The sequence below is a fragment of the Convolutriloba macropyga genome, chromosome 1 (assembly GCF_964194025.1).
Source record: "Convolutriloba macropyga chromosome 1, txConMacr16.3, whole genome shotgun sequence".
Lineage (NCBI taxonomy): Eukaryota > Metazoa > Xenacoelomorpha > Acoela > Convolutidae > Convolutriloba > Convolutriloba macropyga.
This window is the reverse complement of record NC_134468.1, coordinates 71,093,210-71,109,688: the sequence shown is the minus strand read 5'-3', so window position 1 is coordinate 71,109,688 and position 16,479 is coordinate 71,093,210. Positions and strand designations below refer to the sequence as shown.

At 33.5% G+C, this 16,479-nt stretch overlaps 2 protein-coding genes across 13 annotated transcripts in view; both read left to right on the top strand.

Moving 5' to 3' along the window:
* The window catches only part of LOC142342119 (cilia- and flagella-associated protein 46-like), a 754,419-nt gene that overhangs the window by 355,259 nt on the left and 382,681 nt on the right, over positions 1-16,479 (top strand). The gene's annotated exons all lie outside the window — the stretch shown is intronic.
* Positions 1-16,479, top strand: part of LOC142342084 (potassium/sodium hyperpolarization-activated cyclic nucleotide-gated channel 3-like) — an 87,520-nt gene that overhangs the window by 39,649 nt on the left and 31,392 nt on the right. Inside the window, exons 3-4 of the mRNA XM_075393276.1 lie at positions 2,573-2,818; positions 14,327-14,597. Of these exons, the coding sequence (XP_075249391.1) occupies positions 2,573-2,818; positions 14,327-14,597 (517 nt within the window). The remainder of the gene's footprint in view (positions 1-2,572; positions 2,819-14,326; positions 14,598-16,479) is intronic.

Below are 16,479 nucleotides of genomic sequence, written 5' to 3'. Positions count from 1 at the left end.
ATCAATGAGAGGTCCAATTTAAGTTGATATGCGGCCCAAAAAATAAATTTTGTGTTTTCTGAATAAAGTTCATGTTTCTGTGGCTCCGTCAAATTGTTTTTGTAATTTTTTAAAGAACTTTTTAGTCTAGCCGGCATTTGATATCTTATCTTTTTGTAATCTTAACTGACACTGTCTGAATAATCAGTGGTCTACTTCGCTATCTAAAGTAGTGTTAAAGAAACTATCTAATACTTTCAGTTGATACCTAGTGATTTTTCTGATATTTCTCGGTAATAATCCAAACTTGATATTTTTTGTCAATGACTTTTTATTGAATTATGCTTTTCTGTAAGGTTTGGTATAATTACTCACTTTATTGGACGAGCAGCGATATCAGAAATTATTTTGGTCAGATTGTAATGTGGCGCTGTCCTTTTAAAAATGTTTTTTTTTCTATTTTTCTTTTTTTATGTTAGAAACAGACCAGAACGGTTTCACGTCACAAATCACTTGTTGTTATACCATATTTGCGTGCAAATAAAGGCCAATAAGTATACGTTTTAATTTCAGTGGAAAGATTATTTTTTGTCTTTAAAACTGTGTCTACGTATAATTGTTTGAATTTTGAGTTCTGCATGTATTCGTTATTTTGTAGTCTTTTGTCTTATTTGAACTGATGAGGGATCCGATAAGATCCCTAAGCAGTAACCAGTTAATTTATTTACTAATTTTGAGTTGAAGGCCTCTAGTTTTTATTACCTATGTTTTGAAAGAGTTTGATTTCAAAAACAATTACTGGTTTTTCAGCTTTGGCATTTTCCATTTGATTTCTGTCACCTTGTGTCATAGTGTCAGCAGAGAGTGAGTTTCCTCTGTTGGAATTTTTTTTGGAAAGTTTCCTCTGCTGGAACTGTCTTATCCGATTAACACTTCAATGAAAAATCTTATATTTCATATTGGATTTTGCAAGAAGGCGCAATCTATTATATTTAACATTATTAGTGAATGGATTATGCAGTTTTCGACGCCGTTTTCTCCCTAATTATTAGAGACTTTGATATTTGCTTGTATGGTTTCTCTTTGTAGTTTCAACATTGAGGATAATGCCAGTTGTCAATGGCTTGCTATGACGGTATAAATGACACCATTTATTGCTTTCATTTGATATCTATTAATTTTCATGACTTTGAAGTTGTTTGTTTCAGATAGTTTAAACGTATTTTTAAACTTTGCCTTTTTTGGTTTTTATCTACTTGTTAAATTTTCTCGGTAAAGACAGGTCCCATATCTTTCCTCGTGAAACTCAAATTAACTTTTTTAGTTTAGTTTTTTTCTGATGATTTTTTGTCCTTTTTTGTTTTAAAATAGATAGAGATTGTGTTTTGGTCCTAATTGAAGCTTGTTTTTTTTTGTTGTTAATTGAGGCCTTAATTAATTTGTCGTCCTCAATTGGTAGACGGCACTTAAGTCCGGCACATTTTGTGCAAACACACATCACCGAGACTCCTTGTTACTTTTGGGAAGCCAAGAAAACGAAGGTTCAGACTTTGAAGATGATGATTGGTAATTTAGCCTGCAATGTTGAACATAATTTTAACATTGCAGGCTAAATTACCAACCATCATTTTGACACAAACGTACTATCGACCCTTTCTCTATCCATTTCTTAACCCGGCTTTAATCAACGAAAAACTTTGGTGACTTAATAATGCAAGCAGAAAAAATAATTTTCCTAACAGTCAATTTTTTTTGTTTAAAAATTACATTCAAACTTGACTCAAATTGGAACTTCACATTGAGACAGCAACGGATTTTACATGCAGATGCAGGTGCAATGAATACTTCGAGACATGTCAATGTTTTTGCACTGGGAAAAATTTTGAGCGCGAAAATGCGTAAGTTTACAGTCCTCAGTGCATTTAAGGTAATCCTCATTTTTCATTGCTATTTTGAAAGTAGGTTAGTAATTACAGCGCAAATAATTTGTCTGTTATAGCACATAAGCGAACCTATTGATTAGTACCACAAAGAACGGTTAGTTGAGTTGCTAGACAATTGTACGACAAGCGCGAGTTTGAATCACTGGTAGAGTCTCCGATATGAGTGATAGGTACGTGCCATTTTCCACCCGGGATGTATGTTTCAGAACTGACCAACTTATGGTATAAAACGCTGAACTGAATGACTCGGCTTTGATTTGTTGAGTATCAAGTTCCTGTTTCATGCTCCAATTACTATTTTTGGTTGCTTTATTTCAATTCCATCATCTTCCCATTTCATCATTATTGGTCTCCTGAAAGGATTTGACTAAGTAACAAATTGAAAATTTTCCTCTCTTAAGTTTTTTGTACGAAGCTCTACCAAGTTTAATCAAATTACCATTATTCAAATTGAACTAATGATAAATTAAAGACAGGCAAATAAGAATCTGGTCGCCAAAGTTTTGCTCAACATTAAACGTCAAGCTAAACATTCTGCTTGCACCGATAATCCCCAATAATTTGTGATTTATTCTTTGCGACGTTTTCTGTCAACATCATTACAACAAAAAGTGTTCCTCATTCCTCAAAAAGTGTTTGAAATGTTTCAGTATCACGTGGGACTTCCTCATGCTGTGTGTACTTGTGGTGAACCTTGTGCTCCTTCCTATTGCCATCACTTTCGTGGACCATGGGGACAACACCAATGGCGAGACAGGCATCCAGTGGGCCATCCTATCCAGCCTCACTGACTCAGTCTTCATAGCTGACCTGACCTTGAACTTTAGAACTGCTTACTTCCCCTCAAAGTCTTCCAAGAGTGCTTTCTGCATACTAGACTCTACCAAAATTGCAAAGTTAGTCACATTAATAAGATCTTAATCATTCGAGTTTTGTTTTTCTGCAACTACTGCAGTAAAAACGCGATTATGTTCGAATTGCGGTGAATGCCGTGACTTATTGTTAGAAATGATGTGAAAACTGATAAATGCGGTGCAAAAAATTTCTCCGCGAATAATTATATTTAAATATAATTCATATTGCGCTATTTTGTCTACTTTGTGAAATTTGTCTACAAAGGAAAAATTGTTAAATTACTAATTAGTGTAATCATTCCTTTGTTGCCATATCCCGCACTGTAAGGCCCTTTTTACATTAAGATTTAACGTATTAAGATGCGTTTTGTGGAATTAAAGCGGTAAATGGCTCGTAATGTCCCAATTCTAACAACAATTGACTGCTAACCTAACTTCATCATAAAATTCAAAAAAAATCAACGCAAAATTTTATTTCAAAACTTTTATTGCAAGAAAAAAGCAATGCACCCATTCACTGAAAATCTTAAAATTTGCATCAATTATTGCATGGCTCTCACTTAGATACAAAACAAATGCAATTAATGTATATGATTGATGGAGCAATGGAAGATGAGGTACCAATAAACATTCTAAAGTCAGTTCGAAGCCAAGTTAAGGACTTTGAGTTTTGTAAGAATCGTAGAGACTGTTATGTAAAATAATAATTCAGAGTAGTTCGTGCAAAAATTCACATTTCAAACATACGGATGCTTTGCGGTGAGAAAAAAAAATTTTAACCGTAATTTTATTTTTTCCTTGCAAATGTAGAGCCGGTGGGTGTAGATTAATTATCACTTTTTTCCTGATAAAGTCTAGACCCGAAAAATTGGGACAATTTTTTGAATTGATATCATAGTCATTAGTAAAAACAATTTTTTTCTTAATTCCGTCCCAAAATACTTGTCGATATATTCTTGACTTATGGAAACTTGGGTTTTTGATTAACATTAAACAGTTATGCAGCAGAGCAAATCTTATAAATTTCAACACGTGTAGATATTATTGAATTTTGTTAACAGATATGGTTCCAATACTAGTTTTTTGGACGAAAATTCAGGATAATTCAGATTGAACTTTTTGTCCATTATAAATTTTTACGTACGCATCATCGTACCTTTTTAACAGGTAGCCTTAAGAATATTCACCTATCGGAGAGATTCCCTTTGTACTCGTTTTTGCAGCCAGAGCATGGGATTTTTGCAGTACTGATCCAATCAATTCTTCGGTCTGAAAACTGTGACTAAAGACACGCGATAACAGAAAAAAAAGTTTCAATTTTTGATCAAATATGATTTATTGTAGAAATTGTGATCGTGCAAACGATACTTTGAAAGGGTCAATGAACTTAAAAAATGGTTTGCTGGCACCTCAGACCGGAAATCTAATTTTTCTTTCTTCTTATTTTCCGATTCTTCTTATATTTGAGATGTTAATATGCTGTCGGTCTGTAACTTTTTTGTCGGACTGATTTGACTTTTTTGAGTGTATTTTTTTTTCGAGGAATGACTTGCAGTTTGTCAGATTTAAGTTTTAAACACGCATTAAAACTCTGACTAAAGTAGCTGAAATCAATCTCTCAAGCAAATTGGCATAAGTTAAAAAAGAAATTAGAAGCAGATTTGGAGGAAATGAAAATTCGGGTCTTTTCTGTGAATTAATGTTTTTAACCTTTTATTTAACTAATTTTTTCCTGGTTTTGATACCAACTGTTCAAAAAATGCAGATTTCATAGGTTCATTTTGTTTCCTTTTCAAAAAATCATATTATTAACGGGTCCGATCGAACGATTGAAGTGTTGCAAGAATGCACAGCATTGAAAAAAGCCGCAGCTGAGTATTTTAATTGTTTTCGGTTAGTAGTTTTTGCTTTATGGGCTGAGACACAGTTCTCTCGCTAATTTTAGTTGATTTTTGTTTTTTCCTGTGTTTCTTTCTGTTTGATGTTGTACAACATACACCTGATAATGCTAGGTCTCAATTGCTTCCCTCCGGCCTATAATTGAACCTATTTCAGTTTATTGCTAATTGTTTTAATGACTTTTAATTGAACTTTTTGAAAAAGTTAAGGTTGTTCAACTGTTTTTTGCCCTCGTTTTTGTCACTTTGTTACTCAACTTTATAAATAAGAAGTCACGACTGCCTTTGTTCAAAATTCTATTTCTTTGTTGCTTATATTTTTGACTGGTGGCTTGTTTTGAGTGGTGGCTTCAAAGATTTAATTTCGTAAGAATTTTTCGAGTTTTCGGTGCTGTTCAATTTTTGGGTTTTTTCAATTATACGTTGTCTTTTATGAAGACCCGGTGATGTTCAGACGAGAAGCAGGCGATGATTTACAGTTCTTACGGATAACAATTTATAATTATTGTGCCTTCAACACTCTGATGTCGTAAAATTGTTTGAAGTTTCTGCTTCTGCCTGTATTTTTTTTTATTTTGCCTTGTGACATAGACTCATTGAAAACTGACGCAAATGATTTCCTGAGGTGTTGCAAGTTAATCCTCTTTAGTTGATTTATTATGTTTTATATAAAATTTGAAAATATTTGTTCTCAAAAACATATTTGGATTCATTAGCTTCAACAATTTCTTAATCATTTAGTCGATATTTAGTTAACTCTCTGTGATGACAGGTAACAACCCGTTTCCAGTGAGCTATAATTTAACCTTTTTAACGGTTTCAGTTACAACCATTTATTTCTCGGCTTCGTTACTACGAGATTTCATAAAATATTTGTGATTTTTTTCATTTGTACATTTTATAGGATTTTTGTTTTCTTTTTCAATTATAACTTTAATAGTAGGTCGCAGTGGCATTGAAAAATTGCTTAATTGAACATTTTATTTTTCTGAGTGACAAATATATGGTTTTAACGGCTTCACTGCCTTTTTTGCGCAATTTTTGAACTTTTCAGTTTTGCTGTCTTTGACTTTCTTTTTGTAGTCGTGCTACGGAAACAGAATAATGATAGGTCTCAATTGCTTCCTATGGAGATATAAATGAACATTTTAGTGATTTGAGTTAATATCTAATGATAATAATCACATTGAAGTTAATTGTTCCCAAAAATGGATACGTATTTTTGAACTTTGCCCCTTTTTGCTCTTTTTAGTCGACCTGTTACTCTGTCGCATTGAAGACAGGTCACATGTCTTTTCTAATGAAGTTTAGAATGATTTAGTATGATTAGATTCTATCTGATGCGAGGTTGATTTTATTATTTTTTTTAAAAAAAATAGAGATCGAGCTTTGGTTGTGATCAATGTTGTTTATTTGTTTTTTTTTATTATCTCTGCTAGGAGTCCTATTAACAACAAGTTTCATCGGCCCTCTAAAGTGGCATTTTTTATTCCATTAGTGTTTTGTTGAACGAATTGTATGTTTTTGAAAATTTGCTGTCTCTTCTTCTTTTTGTAGCCAATTAAGTCAAGAATGTGCATGAGCGCGGTCAGAACATTATTGGCGAACGCACATTACGGGTGTCCTTGTTTACTTTGCTATCCACTGCTTTGTCTTGACCACAAGAATTCTGCTCCTCCTAGCCTTGAAAATGAGCAAACGTAGAAAGAATTTTGATGAAGACAGAAACGTCATCTGGTCGCCGACCAGGATTTTGCTCTTTTCCGTTTCGCGGCCTTTAAAAATCCAATATGCTTGTAAATTACTGCTTAATAGACTACTGTTTATTTACTAACCCGATGCGACAAAAAATTGAAGGCTAAGAAACGTTTCTATTGTTCAGCAGTCGGTTATTTGTGGTTTTCTAAATTTATAAAACGCAATAACTGGATTCCTTTGTGATGCTGCTGTAAACTTTGCATACGTCATAGGAATTATATTTAGCTGGCAAATGCGGTCTTTATCGTCGAAATTTTTGAGTAAAATTCATTTGGATACCGTTTTAAAATCCGTTACTGTTAAATGTTATCCTAAACAAAAACTACAGAATGGCGCACTAGTTTGCCACGCCCTTATTATTATATTAAAAAAAAGATGTACATGAAGTTTGGTATTAAAATTTTAGTAATTTTAAAAAATACCAACTATGAAAAATGACAGCTTCTTGCAATTTGTGCGATTTAAACACTCTTGTTGAAAAAAAAGGAATATGGTGTCTGCACTGAAACTCAATTGCTCTAAGAATTGGCAGTATGGAACGTATATTTTGTGTATGTATGTGTGTGTATGGGGGGGGGGGCAGTGAATGTTAAATGGGAGTAGTGAAAGTTGTCATGCAGGGGGTAATGGGTGGCTGGTTGAGGTCGCGGAAGGTATCAATGACAACCCTCGAGAACTTGGGTAGGGGTTTGAAAGGTTAGTAGAGGGGGGATTACCCAAATGAGGTTCTTTGAGATAAGTACAAAAAAGGGCTAATTCAAATCGGCCAAATTGATTTCCTCTCTTTAAAAACCCAAATCTAGACAAGGTTGTTTGTTAATTGGAAAGCAATGCTTTTTTATTTAGTCATGAATAGCTTTCCAAACAACATAGCCCTTGAAAGCTGAAGAGATCTAAGCTGAAACACAAACAGTGACCAGCTTTCATTGTTTATAACCGAATTAGTGACGCAAGCTTAAAAGAGGTTTGAATTAAAGTGTGTTTGAGGGGAGGAAACACTTTCATTATGTCCTGGTACAACAAAAATGGTGTGAAAAAGCTACAATAGCTTAATAATCTCAAAGGGGTCTTATATGGTGTTGTAGTTGATTAGGGTTGACTTTGCTTTAATCTCCAAGTGCGGGTATTGATCGCTATTCCACAAAGGAATTTACTAAATGTAGATTTGTATTGTGTAATTTCATCACTTCTGCGTGCGAAAGACGGAACGGTTTCTACTCTTAAAGGAATTTAATTTGATGAAGTGGTTATTTCCGGTCATTATAACAAAAAAGGACATTTGTGGGAAATGAAGGTGGAGATATACACGCATTTTCTGTTACCTTCTACTAGAATATGATTATTTATATTTATCGAATGTGATAAAACTTCTATTGTAATTTGGGTTAACACGTATGTTACAACTTTTAGCATATTTATAAAATTATAACATTGATGATAAAATTTACACAATTTCAACCAAGTATTGGTAATGCTATTCAGAAAAAGATTGCGTAGTATTAGACATGTTGATCAAAGAATTGAATCCCTGGCTCGAGTCCCACTTAATACGACTATTAATAGTAAAAGCTATAAAGTGTTTAATTTCGAGGTGCGGTTTATCCAATTAAGTATGTTACTGCAAAGAGTCTAAAGCAATTATTTTTTGTCGGGCATCAACAACTCTCATTGATAAGAATTTTCAATTGATATCTATCTCTACTTTTTTTCATTAAGTATCAAATATATGATCTGATGATATGATTGTCTATAAATATTTGAGCGCACTAAACTTTGGGTCTGATTGTGCAAAAAATGCCAAATATACTTCAAAACTTGTTGAAATTTATTCCTTTTCAAACAATGGACCTACATACTTTGTCACAAAAACCAACTAAGGCTTGTCTTTCTTAATGATGGCAAAGTCTCCGAAAACCGAGTTGTTGGATGTACTACAAAATGAAGAGATGAAAATTTTAACAACCACTAGTTCTGAAGGAACAAACATTGTTCTCCAACGATGGCCGATTATCCAAATTGAGTGCAACCTTTATTGGCAACTTGGTGTTTTTTTTATTTATTTGTTCTCTAACTTCGCTCATTTCCAAAGCTAGGAGGACCTATTTTGCGGTCAAGTCATGCATGGGTAGCCCCTAAGAAACAAAATAACAGATTTCAAATTCTCTTATGTTCATCTAGCCTTCGCATTTTTAAAGAAAATTAGTTTGAAATCATTTTATGCGCCAAAACGTTGGTTGCTCGTTCTCGTCTGTGAGAAAAAGAAAAAAAATTGCTCGTCTGTGAGAAAAAGAAAAAAAATTGAAAATTTTCGAATTTTAGCTTTTATAAATTTGTTTAATTCAGCCTGTTGGTTAAACCGCAAACTTTTCAAACTAATCGATGCCCTAAAATTGGCCAATTGTTTAACACATATTATCAATTGCTGTTGATTTTTTTCCTGTTCAATTTTGCGCAAATTTTTCGAAACGTAATGGCCATGGCACATTTTTCTCACCGTATAGATATAGGTATCAGCATACAACGGAAAGTTTTTGAAACCTTAACCCCCCGATGCTTGACATCCTAATTATTTCCTGATTGCTCTTAACTATCGTATCACGCCTTGACAAGGCAATTTAATATTAAAAATATTAACAATTTTGATTTTTTGCCCTTTTCAGGCAAATTTTCTGTTGATGTTAATCAAAAGGTAATGAAAGAAGTTTTCACTTTGCTTTCGTAACAATGCGGATGATTGAAAACAAATGTCAGTTAACCATAGCACATGTACATAATGAATTCAATACTTTGTGTATACAACAATGCGGCCCTTGATTCTTTGACCAGAAGTGTAATGTACGATTCTGCTATTTTAGATCACCATTAAAGTAGCGGTGACCAGCTCACCGCTAAAGATCTTGGCTATAACAGTAAAAATAAATCCAAAATTTGTTTTTGGACGATTTAGCTAAATGTTCTAAGTTTTGTACACCGTTTTAATATTCCGTGCCCGTCTTTTTTTAGAAGTAGAACATCAGTGACTTCTTTGAAATTAAAATTCTAACAAGGAGGCTTGGTAATGTGCGTTCGCACATTAAGTTCCGACCTCGCTCAACTACATTTTCACTTAATTGTCTACCAAATGAGGAAGAGATAAAAAAAACTAACACGGCAACATGTCGTTCAACAAACTAATAAATGAATAAAACAATCGACCTTAGAGGGCCTATGAGACCTGTGACTACCATAATATGACTCCCAGAAAAGACGGCGATTAAAATCAAATAGTTTCAAATATTAATTACAACCAAAACTCGTTGTCCATTTTTTGAAAATCATTAATAACCAAATCAAGATGGCATCAGATGAAACTTATACTAAGAAACTTAACCTGTTTTTTATTAGACAAAATATTGAACACTTATCCTGAATGCGACTTGACAAGTCGACAAGAAATGAGCAAAAAGGCAAAATTTAATAAAACATTGGTTTTTTGAAAAGAAAAAAATTTCGAACTGATTAGAAACATTATGAATCAAATGAAATCATTTAGAGATTCTTTTATACCTTCGTAACCAGAGTGCGATTGAGACCTTTCACTATCCAGGATTTGTCATACGACTGCGAAAGGAACGACGAAAACAGGCAAAAAGGGAAAATTTGCACGAAAACGATGTCCGAGCCAATTAACATTAAGCTGTTCATTTAAAAACATTGCAAATCTTCGGTTGCGTTTTTTTAAAATGAAAAAAAAATTGTGAATCAAATGACGCCCATTAATGAAATACTGTGAAAAGAAAACAAAAACCTACAAAATGGGGGCGAAAATGCAGAAATCACGAATACTTTATGAAAACTGGTTGTACCAAGCAAAAAGACCAATTGAGGAAAATAAAACCGTTATGAAGAGCAAATTGTATTTCAATAGATAAATGATGTGAACCGTCATTACAGATGCTAAGCTACAAATTAACAAGTTAACAGAAATAAGATTGGCAATTCTCAAAAATCTAGTTTCTTTTTTTTAAAAACAAATTATTTCAAAATTCATAGACAACAAACACTTTCGACTAAAAGAGTAGACAGTTTTTCTTGCAATTAACTGGAAAACTAATTGCGCCTGTTATTAGTGAGACTAAATCATAGGACTACAAAATAACATTAAGTACAAGCTGAACTAAAAAAATTCACACATAACTTTACAAAACCAAATTGTTGAAACCATTAAATTTATTGAAAAGTTATCCAGGAGAACTTAAAATCATCAGTTGCGTCCCGTTCGATCATCAAAAAGTCTTTTTGTAAAACAACTGCCACAAATTGACCGCATACGAAAATAAACCCGAATCTGAACAAAAAGGGATAAGTTGAAGAATACTATTGCTCTTTTTTTAGGAATTTAATTTCGAAGTCAGTAAAACCATTAGCTATTTACCGATATCAGCCATTAAGTTCAATGATTTATCTATAGTTGGCCACTGAGACCTCTCATCACCAAATACTTGGCAAACGACAACAAAAATTAACAACAAACAGAGGGCAAAAATAAAAAAAAAAACTACCAAATACTGCAAGAGAATGGTGTCGCAACCGTTAAAACCATATGAAATGAAAAGAAAACAGTTTTCATTTCCAAATTTTGCAAAGTTTTTTTCAGTTAGACTGTTATCTTTTGTGGCAATTTACCAAAGAAACAAAACCAACAGCAAAAATGGGCAATTATCCGCAAAAATCTTAAATTTGTATGAAAACGCGTAGTACCAAAAGCAAGAAAGCCTTCCGTTAAAACAATCCGCCCAAAAATTAGATTTTATTCTATAGGGAAGAAAGTTTGACCTGTTTTTACTGAGAATACGCAAAAATTGACTAAAATAATTTAAGAAATTGACATGTTCAAAAAAATCACTGAAATTTCCTTGAAACGAATACATTCCTCAAAGCCAATAAAACCCTATGGTTCTCTGAAAACAGACTCTGTCAACATTCAGCCTCATGTTTTGTTAAGTGGGAGTTGTCTTTAATGGAGCCTTGGTAAAAAATTTTTGTCAATAATTAACATTAAAAGAACAAAAGCAAAATTTTTGAAGAAGGCAGCACTAAAATAAAAATGGAAAGTTTCTGAATCTAGGAATACATGATAATATCAACCCCATTCACCAATTTTGCCGCATGCCCAACAAACCGCCCAACTAATCCAAGTGTTTGAGAATTAGATAAAGTGTTAAGTGAAATTATTCAAATATGAAAAAAAACAGCGATGCATTTTGTATAATTATCGAGTTAAAAGTGCAAAAAACGGTCCAGAAGACTTTTATAGGGGCCTGAATTCAACTAGCGCTATTTTGGAGGCTAGGAATTTTATGTTGAAGTTTTTAGGTCACTACGTCTGGTCAACTTTAGCAAAGTTGACCAAAAAACATATTTTGTGCAAGTTTTTGAGCATGTTTTTGAAAATTTTATCGAAAAGTTTTAGCCAATAAAACTTAATAAAAGCAAACCAGCAACGCTCTTTTATCTCTAACGGTAACAATAACACTCTGCTGTTAAAAATTTAAATTTATTTTAAAATATATTACCAAAATTGTGCCAAATTTTAGCAAAATTACTGAAAATGTGAACAAAAACAGTTGAATGTTCACAAAATTTTAATAATGGATAACTCCCTGTAAAAAAATGAAAAACGAAAAAATCTTTTTAATTCCATATTCTAGGACGTGCATTTCAATGATGCCACTCACAATTCTGTACGATGAATTTATCGATCGGCCAAAATTGACAGAACAAAAAAACTCAGTTGATTATATAGTTCCTGCTACCGACTAAATTGGGGTTGGGAACAAAAAATGGCTTTGACGTTGTGAGTTTCGATAGATCAAGATTTTTGAACACTTTTTTGGTTCAATGGCAATTGAATTCAATTGTTGGCCTCTAAAACTGTATTGAACGTGGGATTAAGCGTTTTTTTCTTCAGTGTTACAACTTTTAACAAATAAATATTAACTTAAATGAAGAAATGTCTTCTTAAAAAATCTGCTCAATTTTTAGCTCTCTGCTAAGTGTTGTTGATTCAAAGTCATTATGACGCCAGTTTTCTGACTGACAACACGATAGCTGTCTCCCACGAAATAGTTTTGCGAGACAATGCAAATTTTTCAAAAGTAGGGTATCAGATTCGCAGACATTATGTCGCCAATTTTCTCACTAACAGCACGATAGCTGTTTCCCACAAAATAGTTTTGCGAGTCGATGCAAGCTTTTAAAAATTAGGACATCAGAGACCTCTTTCAAATTAACGTCCTAAAATGATCTGGCGTTGTAAGTTTCGATTAATTAAGATTTTAAACATTTTTTTGTTTCAATTGCAACTGAAGTCAATTTTTGACCGCTAAAATTGAATTGAACGTGGGACACGTATAGAATATTTTCAATTTTACAACTTTTAACAACTAACTATTAAACTAAATGGAGAATGTTGCGGCTAATCAAGAAACTCAGCGGAACCGATATATCACAGCCTGGTTCTCGAGTTATAGGCCGTCCTGGTTCTCCACAGGGTTCGATTGACTAACAATCTCGTCGAAACAATTAGTCGCTCGGACTTATTAAAGGACTGTAGCTTTAATTCGGTTGACTGAAGTTAAGAAAATCCTTGGTGATAATCTATGTTCAACCTCATGCCGAAATTTGTTAGGTTTCAGCCAGTGTTAGTAATGTTGCTAAATTTTTGTCAAGTAAGCTCAACTAACCTAGAAATGGCAAGATCTTAAGATCTAGCAAAACTTAACAAGAAAGACTAAAGTTGTTTAAAATTCAAATTTTGGTCTAATGTGAGAGCCAACTGCTCTTGGTAACAGTTTCTAATGGTTCTAATTACAATTCGGTTTTATTAATCAAGCAATTGGGTTAAAGTAAATAATCAAATATTTATCTTTTATAACATCACTGCTACTTGTTCCTGATTGGTTAATCAAGAAAGTGATTTAGGTCCTTGTATACATAGTAAATGTCAAATTACTGCAATATTTACTTTTGTTGACATCAGCACGGATATTTATTACGTGGCTCTGAATGCCTCGAATGTACGATATTTGACTTTTAATGAAGACCTAAAGTATCATAAACAAACTTAAGAAATAAACAACTTAATAAACAACGTCGTAAAATAAACAACTTAAGAAATTTAACAATAAATGACAAAATATCGAAAAATGCCAATTTGTGCACCATATAAGTGCTAATAGCCACACTTGTGGGTCTGATGCAATAACGTTCTTTGGGTCCATGAGTAGCTTATAGGTAACCCTAACCATGTGCCATAACCTTGGGTTGCTCAGGTTTCCCCTTCCAAAAATTGGGGGGGGGGGTGTACAAAATTTCGCTCCCAACTTGTAAAAATTTTCAATTTTGACGAATTTCAAGTTTTTTCAGTTTCAAAGGCTATTTCTTTCTGTCTGATGGTTTTGTAGCTGATTTGAAGTGGCGCCAACAGAGAAAAATCTTCTCAAAAGTTCTGCTTGATTTTTAACTCTTTGCTAAGTGTTTTTAATTCGCAGTTATTATGACGCCAACTTGTTGACTAACAACACGATAGCTGTTTCCCACAAAATAGTTTTGCGAGACGATGCAAACTTTTTCAAATCAACTCATCATATTTTTTTTTCTCTATTATTTTTCAGGCATCCGCTTAATAGCTTGTGCAAAACTTTCAAACCTTCTTTGAAATCGGGTGTATATTGCAAAAATTTTGAAATTTTGGGAATTTTCTCAATCACAGCTGTAATTTGCGATAATACTTATTAGATGAAAAAAAAATCTTATTTAGGTTTGCGGAGAAAAATATAAATATTCTAAGAAGCATGGCATGGTTTAAGACTCGAATGCTATCCGTAAATCTGTGGGTACATTTTTTGTTCAGGAATTATCTGAAGACTTGGTTCTTGATGGACTTCTGCAGCTCAGTGCCCTTCGATCACATCATCACCCTCGTCAACTGGATGATAGAGGACTCGGACTCAGAGGATGGCAATGAGACCCAGTCTAACGGGGGCAGTGGGGGAGGAGGCGGCAACGCGGCTGTCGCCCAGGGACTCAAAGGTCTCCGGATGTTGAAACTGGCCAAGTTTTTGACACTTCTGAAGTTGCTGCGCATAACGCGGCTGCTGAAATATGCGTCTCAATGGGAGGAGGTCAGGTTTAGGTTTCTTTTCTAAAATTGTTATCTTTTTTTTAACATTTTGCATATTGATAGCTACGAACGTAGAAGAAATGAAGATTTAAGGAAACTTGAAAACACTTGGCAACAATGCATATTGTTAGTCTGAAATTGAACTTACGATTGTGAAAAACTTTGAATTGCCGTTGCAGCTTTTAAATCAATTAACTGATATTATGGATCTAACGTATCTAAATAAGATGTCTTCCTATCTTAAACAGAGTGTTTGCATAATTTTAGTACTGATTACTCGATTTGAGTTCATCTGAGCGGTTACTCTCAGAATTATTTCTCACTCTATCACATCTGTTTGACATTGAATTGACGACCAGCTTATTGTCAAGCTGTTACTTTATGACTATGATGTCGTTAGTGTTATAGTGTAATGTTATAGGTTCCCTCGGTCAGAAGAATTCTCAATTGGCATAATTTAAAAGTATTAAATGTGGTCAACCTAATCCTATTGGTGCACTGTACTTATTAGCAGGCCATTTACTTAAGCACTTCTTCGATCGATCAATCATTTGTAGCTGAGCTGGTTAATCTTATAACTGATACATAGGTAATAGTAGAACGTTTCTGTTTGCTGATAGTGGTGGCCTGCTTGTCTGAACTTCCCCAGTCGCTTTTTAGTTGGTGGAGATAATTGTTTGTTTTTGCGCACAAGTTGGGTGGAGGAATTTTACCCCGTATCAATTGGCTAAGCATATATCTGCAATCATATTTCCTGTCTTCCTTCGACCCTCTTTAGACGGACGAGTTGGTGAGGGGGTAGTGATGGGCTGAACTGTGAACTTTATGCTCGAGGTATTTTTCGGTCAGCCCCCATTGATCGATTAATCAAACCCCTATCAATAATCGTGCTTCATTTCATAATTTCGCATGAAGTATGAAGTATTTTAATTAAAAGTTGTTTTCAACTACAATTCTCCACTATTGAGAAACTTGGTGCGTTGCGAAAGCTTGACAATTTTGGAAAATTTGTTTTTAAATTAAGCTATTGATCAAGTGACTGCCTCATAGCTACGCCCACCAAATCGCTGTATACTCTTGTAACAATTATAAATGGCTCATTTTAATCGCTTACAAGTTACTGTTTTCATGGGCGATATTATAGCTCACAAACATTTTCAATCATTGCAAAAAATCTTGTATTTAGAAAAAACGATCAGCGAAACAGTGTTTTAACAAAATTTCTCAAAAACGGTAATTTCTTTTCAAGGAAAATTGTTGCTAATATTTAAAATTTTTTTGACCAACTGTATAATTCTTGAGACAATAAAAAGTATTGATGTTGCCTAAAAATTTATTTTGCCGGAAATCAAGGTTTCTCAAATAAAACTTAAGTCAGAAGAATAACAGTGTCTTAAAATTGTTTCATAAAAAATAGTTTTTGTATTGCTTATTGCTGCGAGCCTTCTGATGCTAATGAGGAAATGTTGCGAACTTTGTTTTTGTACTTTTTCATTTTATTTTTAGCTACTCAATAAACTACAGAAGTTTCTTTTTCCACCGAATTAGCTCTTTTTTCCCGCTTTCTGGTTATACGATTTTGCTATTTTTGTCTAAATTAATTGTTCCGTAATTTTCTGTTTGAGGTCAAGCTATTTTCTATTCACATGTAAAAGACTATCTGTATTTTACTCATTATATAGCAAAACTGAAGCTAACACATCGGTTACTGATATAGAGTGAAGTGATGATCCCATTTAAAATTTAAATTTCGACCATTGAAAGTTTCCTTTTCCACGTGCCGCAAATGAACTTCTCGTTAATTTCAGTTTATTGAGAATTAATTTAACTGTCTTTCTGGCAGTGATACGATTTTTGTCAATGATGCTCAGATTTAAAACCGA